Source organism: Argiope bruennichi, chromosome 7 (assembly GCF_947563725.1).
Source record: "Argiope bruennichi chromosome 7, qqArgBrue1.1, whole genome shotgun sequence".
Lineage (NCBI taxonomy): Eukaryota > Metazoa > Arthropoda > Arachnida > Araneae > Araneidae > Argiope > Argiope bruennichi.
The window spans coordinates 55887983-55905328 of NC_079157.1; the positions used below are offsets into that span (position 1 = coordinate 55887983).

General features: G+C 28.4%; 2 protein-coding genes across 2 annotated transcripts in view; both read left to right on the forward strand.

Annotated features, from left to right (window-relative positions):
• LOC129975380 (tubulin polyglutamylase TTLL6-like) overlaps positions 1-7725 on the forward strand; it is a 33201-nt gene extending 25476 nt beyond the window's left edge. The window contains exons 6-7 of the mRNA XM_056088443.1: positions 2888-3060; positions 7536-7725. Of these exons, the coding sequence (XP_055944418.1) occupies positions 2888-3060; positions 7536-7725 (363 nt within the window). The remainder of the gene's footprint in view (positions 1-2887; positions 3061-7535) is intronic.
• A 2051-nt stretch (positions 7726-9776) lies between these two features.
• The window catches only part of LOC129976646 (inhibin beta B chain-like), a 37372-nt gene continuing 29802 nt past the window's right edge, over positions 9777-17346 (forward strand). Inside the window, exon 1 of the mRNA XM_056090327.1 lies at positions 9777-10203. Within this exon, the coding sequence (XP_055946302.1) occupies positions 9867-10203 (337 nt within the window). The 5' untranslated portion in view covers positions 9777-9866. The remainder of the gene's footprint in view (positions 10204-17346) is intronic.

Below are 17346 nucleotides of genomic sequence, written 5' to 3' on the forward strand. Positions count from 1 at the left end.
ATAATGAATGTTTCTGTAACAATAATCATAAGTATTTTATAGTATACTAACCGCCTTTGGCGACCAGTTAGTTCGACAGGATTAATGCTCTCAAAAATGTTCAATTAAATATTTATATACTTTGATCTCTTAGCAGTTTCTTCAGCAAAATATTTCTATTTCTATAACCACATAACACATATTATTATAGAAGCCTTTCGATATTTTGTTCATTATGCTATATATATCTCTCTCTCAGCTGCCGTAATATTTAAATTTGAATTTGAAACTGAATATGTAAAACTTCAATAAATACGAGAACGTTTTTGCTTAAACCAAGCATATTTTTTTTAAAAAAAAGGCTACAGAAAATCGAATCCTTCAGTATTGTAATCTTACGTGTACCACGGAATTTTTTTTTTTTATAATTTATGCAATACTTCAAAGAACTGTTCAATAAAAATTTCTCTAATTCATTATAAAATTCAATTTTATTTTCAAAAACATTTAAATGAGGCAAATAAGATTTTATTTTATTTTAATCAATAAATTAACTTCTGAAAACAATTATGAAGTTTAAATTTTATACAGTCCGTTGATCCTATAAGTCATATTCAGTAAAATTATCTTGAAAATCTAATGTTTCAATCTTCTGCGATCAAGCCTGACCGAATTATAAAGTTTAAATTGTCATTATTTTAGGACAATCAACATGATTTTAGACTATCAATCTCGGAAAAAGTCTACTGACTATTTTCTTCAAGACGGTAAAGAGAGATAACTAAATTCGTATATTTTAATAGAAATAGGATAGAAGCATTCGAATTTTCATAGCTCAATCAGTTTTGATTTCAAACAAGTAAAGCTATTGTTATTTAAAATATTGGTATCTCAAAAATATTTTATTAAACATTACTCACAAAACAAGGCATCTGTATAAAAGTTTAAAATTCGTAATTCAACAAGGCATTTATTGTTTCAAAATATATAAAATGTGATTATTTATTTAAAACCATTTTGTTAGCAAATGTATGTCTATTACTAAAGGTTTACAAATTGGCTGTTAGGCCCAGATAAGAGCTGATATTCTGTACATATTGGCTATATATACCTTTAATGAAACTGAATTATTGAATTAATAACAGAGCTATTTTAAAACGTCAAAAAAATTTTCTCACATTCTTTTTTTTTTTTTTTTTTTTTTTTTTTTTTTGGAAAATGTCATTTTATATTTATTCTATTTCATACAGATATGTCCTGAAAATTATACTTTTCTAAATTTAATTTGCCGGAAAATTTATCTTTTTTTATTTGAGCTTATGTGAATATGTTGGCAACGCATTGATAAAAACTAATTTTTTTCAAATGCACGCCTAACGTACTCGTTCAGGTTAAATTTTACTTTTATCTTGCGCGAGATAAATTAAAAAATATAATTAAAATATTTTTTCAAAATTCATTAAAAATAGAAACTTAATTTATAAGTTCCAACATTGGTATATTTGAAAAAAATATTTTTTGAACTTTAACTTGATGTAAAAATAATTTTTATATAATAATATTTTTGAAAGTTTTTTCATTTGGAAATTTCCAAAATTTTGCTTACTTTTTAATTAATTAAAATTAAAAAAATAGCTCTTAGGTTCACATTTTCCACCTCCAAGGTTATTACATGTGCCAAATTTCGTAGCTGTGGGTCAAACGGTCTGGTCTGTAGATCGCCAGCACGCACACGCACACACTCAGCTTTATTATAAGTACTAGCCGCCTTTGGCGACCAGCCGGTTCGCCAATCTTAATGTTCGTTAAAATTTTAATAATTAAATATTTTATGCAATTCCTACTTTAATAGCTTCTTCATCAAAATATTTTAAAACTTCAAATTTTGATAGTCATATAATTCACTCATAATATTATAAACGCCTTCAGTCATAACGTAATATGTATCTCTCTAATTTTCTGTTAGTTCCCGTAGAATTTATACTATAAATTAAAATGGAAAGGATTAATCTGCAATTAATATAATAATATTTTTTACTGAAACAAAGCATTTTTTTTGTAATATGATTATTGAAAACAGTCACTGAGTGTTTAAACTTTATGGGCACTAAAGAATATCTTTCCTAATTTATGTAATATTTCAAGAATTTGTCAACAAAATATTCTCAGATTCATCATGACCAGAACGATTAATTAACAATGTTTAATTTTAAATGCATCAAACGCTAAGAAAATAAATAGAATCGTTTCAAATAATCAGCCGAAAAATCTTAAGCCTAGCCTCATGACTGTTGGGAAAAAAAACTGAAGCCGTACTCATTTGGCGGTGGGGAAAATGAAAACATTTTTTTGGCGAGAAAGTTAGTTTTTAATTCATAATTAAAATTCTAATTAAAAATTCAAAAAAAGGGCTATCCTATCTTTTAAGTTAGATAAAACTGCACACGGTGTGCAAATTTGATTGAAATCGGTTAAGGAGTTTAGGAGTCCATCGCGGACAAACAACGTGACACGTAATTTATATATATTAAGATAGATATAGATCTAAAATAGATATAGACGACAGATAATACAGTAATATCATGTAAGTCTCAGTGATTTGATATTAAAATTTAAGCATTAGAAATGGAAAATTGTAAGTTCAGCACCAGATTTTATTTTTAAAAAAATCTGCTATCGTGGATCAAAATATGTGATGTAGAAATTTGGAAAGTAGAATTCTCATTGGACATAATCTTTGCCATTCGATGTTGTCACATAAATAAAATATTTCTATTCATTGCGATTCAAGAAACAAGCTCTATGTCTTGCAATTTGTTTCATTTCTATACTTCAATTCTATATAAATAGGTATACATATGCTAATTTTTTAAAAAATAAATTAACAATATGTATGATTTTTTTGCAGGTTAATCGTTCTCCGAGTTTGGGAGCCTCATCGCCGCTCGATCAAGAATTGAAGCAAAGCATGATAAGGAATGTTTTGAATATGGTTCTTTTGACATCAAAACAGATAAACATGATAAAGAGAGAACAGCATTTGAAATCTCTCCACAGATTAACAAATCCTAATGTAACAAGGTAATTTTCCAGATCATATTTATCATCAAAACATTGATTCCCTAAGAAAAAAAATCGGTACTTCAATAAAAATATTTCAAATATTATCAAAATTTGTTTCGTATAAAGATAAAAAAAGAATTCAAAGACAATAAAAAATTTCAATACATATCAATGTATTTTTGTATATAGTAAACAGAGGACATAACTTTTTCAAGAGATATTTTTTCGAGGAAAAATATGGAATCAACGATTTTGAAAACGCAGCATCCTGCAATATAATATAATCACATTATATGAAATATTACCAAAAATTCATTCTTATGAGGTAAATAAATAACATATAAAGAAACAACAAAACTCATAATTTTAATAACAAACAAATTTAAAATTCCCCAACTAAAGATTTCTATACTTGTAAGTGTATCGTCATGCTGGCATGTGGTATTTAATTCTACTAGAAGTGCAGACGACTCCTTAATGTTTAGTATAAATGCTTGTAATGATCAAATGATTATTGTTGTCGTAATTAATTACATCCCAGGTCATGACAGTACTCTCAGAAGCAGTACGGTTAACAAAACTGCTTTAATTATAAGTCAGTTGCCTTTGCGTTCCACACTCGCACTTATTCATTTTATAATACAAATACTTGATTCATTTGCAAAGACCAACGAGTACCAGTCATTTTATCAACTGCTAAAGGTGCAACATTCTTGTTCTTGTTCATGTTAATGCATTGTAGACGTTTTAAGACAACATCTTATATAATAATAAACAAATACGAGGTCTGTCTGAAAAGTTTCCGATCACAACATGAAAATGCCAGCATGAATCAACCGAAGTGGGGGGAACTTATTTAAACATCCTTTGTTAACGTCCAATTAAAATTTCAGCCATTGTTTGACAGTTATTTTCGTGAACAGAAGTGACTGTTTTTGCGGAAATGAAAAAAATGAGGGCCGAACTTCATTAGATACTTATTTTTGAAAGGTAATATGCCTATATAAATTAAAGAGGAGTTGGACGCTGTGCACGGGACTCTGCGTCATCATTTACAGTTGTGAAATTTCGACAGCTGAATTTAATGCCATTCCAGCTTGCGTAACGATAAACATTCAGGACTGACAAAAACTGCAATATTGTCGAAAATATCGCTAAACTTTATCAATGATGTTGGACAGTCGTCGAATCAAGGTTAGAGACATAGTAGAGGCTTTGAGCATGTCTAAAGAATGTGTTTGCCACATATTGAACCTAGATTTAGGTATGCGCAAGTCAACTGCACTTTATGTACCACGCTTGCTCACTTTGGTTCAAACACGTATCTGAATGAAGATTTGCATCGGCTATTGGTGAAATTTAGGTACAATAAATAGGAGATTTTTTGACGATTAATTTCTATAAATGAAATCTGGATTCATTACAGCCCAGAAACCACAACAAAAAAAGTCAAAACCGTGGACTACAAAGGGAGAATCGGCTTCTAAAACCCAAAACATATTCATTCTGCTGAGAAAATGATAATAACAATTTTCTGAAATAGCCATAGAATTGTCTCAATAGATTATTTTGTGAAGAGTAAAACCATTACAGCATACTATGCAATATTAGGTACTTAACAAGATGTGGCGGAAAAACGGCCACATTTGCAAAAGAGAAAAATATATTTTTCGCTAAGGTAATGCTCTGTCTCATATTTCAATGGTTGCGATGGAGAAAAACCATGAATTACGCTTTAACTGCTACCCCCCCCCCCAAGTGACTTTTTCAGTTCTCTAAAGTAAAAGAAACACTTGGAAGGCAAAGAATTTCATAAGAGAAGGTTATGAACTTCGTTTTTCAGAGGAAGATTTTAATATTATTTAGAATATTTAAAAGAATGTGTGTATCGCTGGAAGAAATGCATAGATGTACAAGGAGACTATTTTGAAAAATAAAAGTAATTTTAGAGAAAAAAATATTATTATTATTATTTAAAAATATTAATATTAGGTTATCCAGACAACCTAAATTATAAACTCTAATTATTGAAAATTTTAATAACTTTGAAAAATCTCTAGCAACCAGTGATGGATGATCTGTGTCTTTAAATCAAGGAGCATTAAATACTTTTAATAAATAATGTAAACATCTATAGCTATTAGACACAAAATTATCTTTTAATAGACATATTAAAAAGGCCATTGTCAAGACTGCATATGTGAGTATAAATTCAACAATTTAGTTTCTCATTTGAATGAGCTACAGGCCACACAAATACTTTTCCTTTATAAGTCAATAATAAGACTTATGATGCTGTGCGACTCCCTAATTTGAGATTTGGCCTTATTAGATAATAATAGGAAAATATCAAGTTTTCTATAAAATAAGCAATTGATGCAGAGGGTTTATGTTCCTTATCATGTAAGGCGTAAAGTCATTCACAGTTACTTCAAAAAGGTAGTCATATAAAGACATCTGACAAGAATTTAAAGAACCTCTCCGAAAAACTAGTTACTAACTAAAGAAAGTCTTCGAAAATTTACCACTATTAACAATGGTAACTTATATTGCCATCGCCAGTAAATGAAATATAGTATTAGCAGTTTATTGTGAATTTAATATTACGATATCTAGGCAAACGTAAGTCATGAAGTTTTCTCTTCCTTTTCGAATTCTTTAATGCGGATTCGTCATCGACAGCTTTATTATCTACAAACCGCCTTTGGTGAGAAGCTAGTTCGCTGAGAATATTGATTAAGTAAAATGTAAACACTAAGCAAATGATTTTTGTACATAATTTCTAAGCTTTCTCAACAAAATATTTTCAGTATTATAATTTATAATTCAAACAATGTTAATAATATATTTCAGGCTAATTTAGAAGCCTTAAACAGCTATGGCTATTCTACTATAATCTTCACTATTTTCACTTTTTCAACCTAAATTTGAAGCTTAATTTTAAAGGGATTTAACTACATTTAAATATTTCGAATTATATTATAAAAATTTCAAATTAAATAAATAATTTGCTTGCTAAAACGACGTTCATTAGTAAAAAAAATGTGAGGGTAGAAAGAAACATTTAGCTTTAATGCTTTGTATGTACTACAGAATATATTTCATCACTTATGTAATATATCACAGGATTATTAAATAAAAATTTATCTAAAAAATTAATAAAAAAATCAGTGAACTGCAATAAGAAAGCAAGCAATCAAGCTAAAAGAGAGATAATATAAAAGCATTTGAAAATAATCAATCTTCCACAATTGCGCTTTTTTAAAGTAAATGCTAATCGTAATCAAACAATTATGAAAAGCATGCTTTAAACAAAAAATCCTTTCTTTTTAACATGAAAAAAAGTAGAAATTTCTTATCTTGATCATCAATAATAACAGACTGGGAAAAAATGTAACAGTGAAAACGACTTGTAATTAATTTACAACAATAAAAATATTGTTGTAAAATATACTTCGAAACATTTTAAGAAGTTAATTAAATAAAAGTTTTTGCAAAATTAACTATAACTAACTACTGTCATTGAAACAAAAGTTTTAGAATTTTAAGATGTGTAGATTTCCTTTTTTGCTCTAATATTTACAGAAGTTATCGCATAAAAACCTCAAAATCTCGCTTAATTTTTGATAAGTTAAAATTAAAAACATCGCTTCGTGGTGAACTACCCAATCTTTCAAATATATATGTGCAAAGTTCGGTAGCTCTTGATCATGATATCTGACGTGTAGAGATATGCATACATCTGTTCTAATTCCTACTAATAATAAGGATGAATGTGTCTGTGTATGTGTTTGCTCACTACAGGCCAAACAGTGTGACCTACAGCTACCAAATTTTAAGAGCTCTCGGAGGACTTTTTTTTAAAGTTTTAATTTATTAAAAATTAAACAGATTTTTGGCGTTTTTCCGAACTTAACTTTCGAATATCTTATACGTCTTGTTTTTTAATTATAAACGTCAAAATACGCACCGATTTTTAGATTTGAGGAAATCTTAAGCTATCTGACATAATGGTTCTTTTTCAAATCCATTAAAGTAGTATATTTAGTATATATAATATTTGCTTACGCAAAGAGTCCCAAGAGAATGGAGGCTCTGAGCTATAGCTTATGATGCTTATACTTATTCTCAATACTAGTCTAAATATTTACACATTACCTATAATATGAAAGAAGAAATGCTTGCCTTTTCAACAAAATACCTTAGATTTTATTTCCTTATATTATGAATACTTAATGAATAAAGTTTTTGCAGTTTATTACAAACTTATAATGAGCGAATTATTTTCTATTAACCATACAATTAGTCATTATAAGATTAATACAAAAAAGACTTCGATTACAAAACTTTATAGTTTACATTAATTATTAAGAAGAAATATATAGTATTACCTTATAAACGAATTTCTATAAGAAATACAAATCTTTTAAGGAAATATGTAATTATGTGAACAAGTAAAACCTTTTTAAAAAAATAATTTGTGTTTTATGTAGAAGTCTAACACCAAAAGAGCGAATTCTGGCAGAATTTCAAGAACAAAAAGAAATCAAAATGATGGGAAACTTCCGCATGTTATATCCTGTTGAAGATGACAGGTACGACGAAATACGTAGAATGTCCTTCAGTCTGGACGGGAGAAATGCAGACAATTCTAAAACTAATTCAATAGCGAAGGACGCCTGAAAAAGAAGACTAGCCATGAAGCGGAATCTCATGAAAAATATTTGTGAGCTTTAAGGCACAAACAATATGGACCTAACTGATAAATACTTTAATTTCAATTTAAAATGTCATGCTGTAGATAATTAGCTTTTCTGTTGATGTATTTAATTTGGAAACTGGGATCATAAATTAAAAGAAATTTGATTTTGATTTAAAAACACTTAATTTAATTTTCCTTGTCATGTCTAAAATTTATATTTTAATTATATAAGAAAAATGAATAAAATAAAAACAAATTAACATTTTTAATGCAAAATATTCCAAGAATATCCAAGGAAATTTAAATAAACAAGATTTATTTAGATTTTTTTCTTTTTATGGCAAATTATTTTTTGTAAGATGCTTGGCAAATCTTTATCAATGCCAATCTATATTTTCTTTATATATTTCACATTTCACAAATTATGAAAAAAAAAGAGCAATAAGAAATCAATAAAATTGGTCAAAAGGAAATAAAAATAAGGATTACAAATAAACCATATTTGTTAAAACTTTATTTCAAACAATAGGAAAATTGGGGATTTCCATCTCCTTCCCCAAATTATATTTAAAAAAACAGAATGGTTAAATTGTTTATGGCTTTTTTTATTTATTAATGTTTTGGTGATTTAAGGATTTATTAATGATCTGAATGCAAAAAAGGATTTTCTCAGCGATGCACTTATTCGGAAAATTATTATGGCTATGTTATATTTTAAAAAATGCTTAAAATATCTCAATCTTACTAATTAAACTTTACTTAATTAAAATTTACTTAATTTTAAATTATTTCGTGATAGTTCAAGTATTTTTAAAGCTTTTTTCAATGGGGATATCGTCATCACATCTTCAAATTACTGATCCGAACATGTAAGCACTTATTTTTTTAGCAGAATAATAGTTTTATTAGAAAACTTACAGAATTTCAGGTTTTCAAATATTTATGTCAAAAGTAAAATTTTTTAGAAATTAGCATTTCTTTATTAGAGAGAGAGAGAGACTATTCAGATGTTAATCATTTTGATTTCTTAAATTATGAACTATTGGCACTAAGTGAAAAGACTGAGTCGCTACATATCTTGTACTCATTTGAATGAATTTTTTTGTATTAATTTAATCATTTTGTGAAGACTAAGTGAAAAAAAAAAGAATTTTGAATTTCATAGGAATTCTTTTCTTTTCTTTTTCTTTTCGAATTAGCAAAGAGGAAATTTGAAGTGTTCAAAACTTTAGAAAAATATGAATAAGCGCATCATGCAATAGCCAGAATTTATTTAAAAGGAAGTTCTGCGGTTCAATCGCTCTTAGGTAGGACGAAATTTTCTACATTTTACCTTGGTGTAAAATTAGTATCTCTGAAAGTGCAACATAAATTTGAGATCTGTTTTATTTATTTGTTTGTATATTTCTAATATTTCCAGTTTCCTCCTTTTTATTTTGTGATTCAGAGATTTCCGAATTGTATGAATGCAATGGCATACTTTTCACGTACAGTTTATAAAACTCGGTAAAAATCCTGATCTGTTCAGAAGCGAAATGCAATCGTATTATTTCCGATTATTTCCTTATCCCCTCTCCCCCTGCAAATATAGAAAGTTCTTGCTTTTTGTAACTTTGCATAACTTATAAATGTTTTGAATATCCTCATTCGCTTGATCTTAATTAACAACTGCTTTACGTACAAGTTAAAAGCAGATATGAGCAGTGAGTTCATTTCGAAGTTTCGGAATGATGCTAAAATTCTTAATTTCAATTAAAAACTTCTACAGAAGTTATGTACATGGCGGTGAAACTTCTTACACTAAACGACAGATTCAATGATGTATATTCGGAAAAATTTCCCATTCCACAAACAGAATTACTTAAAAGAAAATCAGATGGAATGGTCAAGAGACAGAGTGGATGACGTCACTTTACCCAGTTTCCCCTCCTCCGGGATGACCAGTCACTTCCCCTGACACACTTATTGCTCCTCGGATGCTGAAAGGGCGGGGACTGGAAGAGGCTAGACCATTTATTGCTTTGGTCGACCACCGCCAGCTGGTGCGGCGATCGCGAACGTAGATCGGCCTGCTCTTACCAGAGATGCTCTTCTGCTCCAACGACCTTTTACACCGTCCGTTATGGCTCTCCGCATCCGCGCGTCTATCACCTTCCTCGTGCTCTTGTCGTGGTGCCGGCATGCCTTCGCTACCTGCCCCGAGTGTGCGGTCAGCGACCAGCAGCAGGCGAAGCGGATCAAGCTGGAGGCAATCAAACAGCAGATCCTCTCCAAGCTTCACCTGCAGGACAGACCGAACATCACTTCCCCCCTCGCTAGGGAGGTGGCTCTGGAGGCTCTCAGGAGAACGCAGGGTGGAATACCGGAGGAGGAAGGAACAGAGCCGGAGGAAGATGAAGCTGGTGGCCGCGATGACTACTACGCCCGTCCCTCTGAAATTATCGCTTTTGCCGAGCCCGGTGAGTAGACACGTGGTTTTCAAGAGTGATGCAATACACCGTTAATGCGTAACTTAAAATTAGTGAGAAAAAATCGCGGCAAATGCAAGAACTTGTATAAACTGTTGATTCAGGTGAGTGAATGAGATTTTACTCTCTCAATCTACTAGTTTGATAAATATATGTTTTACAAAGCAATTTGTGTCTGATAAAGAGAGTATTAAAATCTAATTGCTATTAATGTAAAATTTTCGGGATTTTTTTTTTTTAATTGAAAAAGGTGTAAGTCTCGAAAACATAAAATGGCACTGAACATGCTTCAAAACTTCAGATTTCAATGCAAAGCTGATAGTGATATTCATAGTCAAAAATGTTCATTAAAGGAAAATATTTCTAGCACTTGCATTTGCTTAGGTCAGGCATTAAAAAGGCATAATTACCTATAAAAAAGAAACTTGCTGATTTATACAAGATACTGAGCTTTATATAATCTCTCCCTCCCCATTTTGTGCGCACAGTTTAAACTCCCAGAGGCTGAATTTAATTGAGAAATTATTTGATGAAAGGAGTTATTTCATCTAAATAGGAAGCTTCTGATAAATTTCTGAATTGTTTATGTTAGATTAATGAAACGCGACTTAAAAGAGGTTACTCTTCCATTTTAAAAATACTGTTTTTACCATTTATTTTCTATCTTTATACCAGTTTTATTCGTATTTCTACATGAAACTTAACAGAAGTGTAAAATGCGTAAAAGTATCAATAAATAAACAATACATTTTAATACATATAAATAATTCCTTGTTAATATTTTTGCTTGCTAAAATTTAGCAATTTCTTGTGTTATTAATTGGATAAACACAACATTTAAACTATAGAACTATATGCATCTATTTAAGTATAGGAAGTAAGTTCTGAAGTTAAAGATATTAGATTGCAAAAGCAATAATAATTAATATTTAGTATTAAATGTTCTCTTTTTTTTTCAAATGTTATATTACTATACTTTGTTTAAATATTGAAATCATTCCTAGCAAAGTATCTTTAATTTGTATTCATTGAATACAGCTTTCTAGTTTTAAACATATTTTGTCAAATGCTTTTAAGTAATTTCCATACTTATAGCATACATCTTTGAATCACTAAAATACTCACAATTGATATTTAGAAATTTACGGATATTCCATTGCCGATGTTTCCCTTCCATTGCTGATGTTTTATGAAATTTCGTAAATAAAGGGATAATGCTGAGAAAATTGTATATATTTCTTATAAGGATGCAAAACATATTTTTTAAATGTAAATATTCGAAAAAATATTAACGTATCAATTCACTTCACTCTCATTTGAACAGGTCAAAGCAATATATAGCTTTGGCCTTAAATTTAAGAATTTCTTGCACTGCTTACCTTTTAATTGAGATTTTTCATAATTGAAAACTGACTCTAAATTCTTAATATTTTATTTTATTTCAATTAAAGAAGAGTTCATGTCTTATAAGATACCAAAGAAATTATATTTTCGTAAATTTTATCTTGTGGAAAAAATAATAAATATCTACAAAATTGGACTTTGAGGCATTTTTAAATTTTCACTATAAAGAGAAATAGTTTTGCGAGATTCATTTTTGATTAACTTAAAAGAATTTCTTACCAGTATTTTAATTATTATTAATCAATGAAATATTGGAAAAACTTATCGCAGAAAATAAAATAATAAATTTATGGAATAATTAATGAATAAGAAGATTATTTAAGAGTGCTCAAAAGTTCTTACAAAAATGCTTTGAAAAGTTTTACTAGAAAAGTTGCAGAATTTTACACCAACATTTTGAATATTTCGTATGGGATTACTAATTTTTACTCCATTTATTTAATCTTTTTGGATACTATTCTTTCTAGTGAAGTACATCCTAATAGCATGACTAATGTGAAAAATATTACAAATTGGATTTTATTTTTATTAAAATAAATTTTTAAGCTGCATTTTAAAATAAACCGCAACTTTTGAAATTAAAATTTTCAATTAATAATTTTTTATTGCAACTGCATAGGTATTTGGTAAAATTAATTTTTAAAAAAATTACAACCAATTATATATCATCGCTGAAAAGTGTGCGTAGCGAGAGTAACTGGTGCTCGTTATGTACTATTAATAATCACTTGTGGTATAGGAAGGCAAATGGCACTAACAGCATGGCAATATTTTTTCACCCCTTCCTGATTTTTCAGTTTAAAACATTAACTGAGTTTTTTTTTCTTGGTCCCCATTAAGAATTAGCCTCGGGATTCCTCTTTATCTCTCTTCTTGCCTCGTGTAACTGCGCCGTTTTTCCGAAGTTTAATTTAATAGCTTCTTGTAAGCACAATTCACAAAATAACATAGAATGCTGAGAAAATTAAGCTACCATCATCAATAATGCAATACAGGATAAATTATAGCAAATGGGAAGATTAAGAAAATATAAGTTAAGTTGAAAATTTAAAATTACTTACATTGTTTTTACAAACAAACAAAAAAAAAGATGACTGAGATCTAGGAGAGCACAATAGAAAGATACCTCAGAATTATGCTACTTCATGCCACTCAATGAATTTTCCCTAAAAAGTTTAAATTTATTCTTACATTATATATGTATTAATCTATTTTGTGATCTGATTGCCTGATATTTTTGTGCAGTTTAAAGCCAACATTTCCAAGTGATATTTTATATAAAACTAAATAATCTGGAAATGTCTGAGAGTTCATGTTGCAAACTAGAACATGGAGCATGTTTTAGTTTACAATATGAAAATTCAGAAAAAAAGGATTAAAAAAATGCTAAAATTATCATTTAGAAAAATCTTTTCTACAAAACGAAAAAATTCTTTTCGTTCTACCTTTTGTAGAACGAAATACTTTCAATGAAAAATCATTTAGAGCTCTACATTTTAATATGTATTAATAAAAATGAATCAGGAAATTTAAAATCTCCTTTTTCGTAATAAATATACAAAATTGTGTTAATTTTTTTAATTGCATCAAATAAAAAAATTACATATATATAAAAAGAAAAAGGAAAGCTTTAATCATATGATTTTAAAGTAGATTGAAACAAAATTTCAGAATGAGCGATGAGCAATTTTAATTTGATTTCAAAATAAAAACTTCAATGAAGAAAATATTATTAAAAATAGACTGAGATAGTTTTATCGGTTCTTCTACTAAAAAAGATGCGAGTGTTTCATACATTTTAACACAAAAGGAATATTAAGATCAAATCATAACATCAATTCATTTTTTAAAAAATTGTAGTTTAGTTGCATTAATATCCGCTTTGATGCATGAAGATTGTTATTTTCGAATCACGGTCAGATGACGTCCCCTTCACTAAGTTTCTGTACTATACCAAAGGGAAGATGTTTGATTCGCAATGCTAAACTAATATTACTCCAAGCCCATATCTATGATGGTTATTTAATGAAATTGGATTCTAAAGCCCTCGGAAACAGAACATCATCCTACTGAGAAACTACTACATCCTCAGATGCAATTTTAAAAAAAAATTACTAAAATTTGTAGACCGTTCGATATAAGTTGTGCGGAAAAGCGATATAAAAGGCACAATTATTTTTTTAAAAAAAGGACTAAATGACGAAAATGCAGTGCAAAAAATTTGTTTAAGAACATTGTAATAAGCAATTTTTTCAAATTAAACATTTAAAAAATGAAATTGTTTTAATCTTTACATTTATTACTTAATATATAGTTTAGCTTAGGAATTTTATTTAAGAATTAATTTATAAAGTTATGCAGAGAAAACTATAATAAAAATTGCAAATTTCAGCTCATGAGACAAATTTAAGGCACCGTGTTCTGTAAATTATTCTATCAATCTAAGAATGAAATAGCGAACTGTAAGGATTTAAAAGAAAAATATAATAAAAAATATTTCTAGAAAATCTTATTCTTAAAAAATTTGTTTAGAGATTCTTACCTAACAAATTATTTCAAGATAAATCTTTTTTATGTAGATGTGACCTAAAGATACCTATATTATGATTAAATTTTTAGAAAGTAATGTAATTTTTAATCTTTTTGGCAAAAGCAAGGCACCTATGTAAAGTATTATACGAATAAGAGTTAGGTACTTGATTCCATTTTCGAATGAATTATCAATTACTTGATAACACTAAAAACTAATTATTTTATAACTATATTATAAATATTATTCATGTATTGAACCCCTTCCTTTTTTCCCGACAGTATCATTTTGTCACCTAATTATTCATTGGTATTATTCAGGCCTTTTTTTGCATATTATATATATATATATATTGCATATTTTGTTGCATGAATATTATATATATATATTATTTTACAATAATTTCTAAAAGAATCTGATCTGCATGAAAAGAAGCATTTTTTCACTAAAAAAAATTGAGAATGAATAAAAATCTATTTCCTTTAGAATTAAAATTATATCAGATAACCGAGCAAAGATCCACCGTCACCTTCCAAAAAATCCCAGACAGTTTGATTTCAAATTCATCGTTCTCCTTCTCTGATAACGAATTTTTAAATTTAAAAACTAGAATAATTTGATAACTAATGAATAGTGATTGTTTAAATTTTAAGAAAATTTCTGACTCTCTATTATTTAACTAGCCGCTCTTGGTGAGTGGTTGGATCCCCGGAAATTCTGTTAATTCTGTTTGTGTTATTTCCTATTAAATCTTTTACGCATAACTTAATATTCATGATTTTTCTAAGAAAATATTTTTACCCATCAAATTGTGACAGACATCAGAGCCATGCTACTTGATTACAGTTATCTCTGTTCTGTTCATCGCATGTCCTAATATTTTCATGACATCAAAGTGCTATTAAAAGTCAAACTTACAGAATAATTTTTAAATGAATCAATATTTTATTTCTAGTATTAATAGTTCAAGATTCAGAATTGATCTTTCTTGGAAATTTTTATGCAGCAAAGAAAAAGTATTTTCCTCTGTATTTCTTGGTGTACATATACAATTTGTGCTGAAAGTAAAAAACTTTACAGCATAGTAAAAAGAATCAATTGAGCGAATGAATTTCTTTTGTTTGGCCCTTTGGATCCATACTAAAATAAACCATACTAAAACCATATAACAAATTTCATTTAACTCGTTGCTTTTTAAGGCTTACCGCATTCAGAAACCCACAAATACAGAGGTTGGCAGATCATCAGGCCTTTGATAGATTTATTCAAAGATCAGACAGATAGATTGATCCAAAATTTCATACGCGTCTACAATTCCGTAGATCAAGACATATGCCAAATTTCATTCATCTAGCTTGTTGTGTTTTTGAATTATGTTTACATTCTAATATTCTGCTTTATGACTTACCTCTGAAGAATTTCACTCAAAATTGCTTGAGTTTTGCAACTACAATCGCAACTTGCAATTAAGTTACGCAACTGCAATCTTTGAGTTTAGACCATGTACTTCATCCTAGTAACGCGTTGCGTTTTGAGTTATCGTGTTCACAGATAGATAGACAAAATTGCAAATATAACTATTTGTATTCTTAAAATATGGAGACTCGTTGAAAGCTTAACGGCTAAATTGCTTTTTCTTTCTATGCATCGTACACGAGAATATAAACACGTTATCTTCATTTTAAAAAAACCAACCACTATATTCTAATTAAATCAACGATAAATAATAATTCTCTTAAAATTACATTTAGCAAATTATTTCTTTCGTTTATAAAGTTACTAAATTTAAATTTCCAATTTCCTTATTTAATAAAGCCTGTCAATAAAATGTCGTACATTTTATTTCAACAACCTTTCGTTTAAAATGATAAAAAATCTTGGAATCCTTCGCATTACCGAGTTTCTAATTCATATAGACTAAAAGTTTTAAATTGTTGCATTTCTGATTATAATTATAACACAGTATAGTGAAAACGTGATGGTTTAAAAATAGGAAGAAAAGATTTTCCTGTCTAGAACGTCTTATTTTATTATTGAGAGCCATAAATCGTGTAAGTGGCTTTAAGTTCATAAGATTACTCAGAAATTTTCAAGCAATCTCATATTTCCCCGGAAAAGCACTAGAAGTTTTAAGTAGTGACTATTTCACTACTGGTGAAATATGTAAGTTTTATTGGTCGTAAAATGCTTACAGTTTCTCTCTGGTCAGCCACTTAGCCTCTTTCTCAAAACTTCTGGGTTTTATGACTATTTCCAGGAAAACCACGGGAGAATTTTTTTTTTTTTACATAGTAACTTTATTTATCGTACGCTTTATAAACTTGTTATTTACAATTCTTGTTCTAAGAAAACATTATTGCTATGGAATATAATTTGCATTTATGCTTCTTTAACAGCCTTTGAATTTAAAATATTATCTAATTAAACATCGATAGTCGAAAACATTTTTAAAAATTAAACTAATTTCTATTTTATACAGAAAATTTTGAATTATAAAAACTAATTTTATAGAGACTCTCAGTTAAAAATTAAATAAATTTTAGCTTTATTGAACTTAAAAATCTTTTATAAAATAAAAGTATGATGCATACAAATATCTTTGATTAATTTCTAAACAGCTTTTGCATTCATAGCATATTTTGGAAAAAATCAACTACGATTTTTTTTTTATTTCATGAGTTCTCATTTTTATTTTATTTGTATTGTGGTGATATTTGTAAAAGTCTATTTTGAATTATCTCGCTTTTAAATTCGTATTCAAGTCAATTTACGATACAAACTATTCAACATGTAAAAAAAATCCACAGATAATTTTCTGCTCAATGATTAAATTATTCAACACTAAGAGTTTTCATTCGTTAAATGAATTTCCTTTTTTCCTGTTTTAACAAATTTTTTCGCTTTTTTTTTTACCTTTTTATTCACTTTTTAACATCTAATATATATATTACCCTTTTTTAACAATACTCAGCAAACGTTACTTAAATATCTGTTGGCGGCTTATTCTTTATTTGATAGTGTAAACATTAAATATGAAAATCTCGGTTACATATCGTTTAGGAAAAATGTTTTTAAATACTGGTTGTAAATGACATCTTCAATAGACGCATGCCTATATGTCTAGAGAAAAATTTACCCGATTCTTCCTCTTGAATGATGAGTAATGGATCCAAAATTGAATTATCACGACGCTATTGATA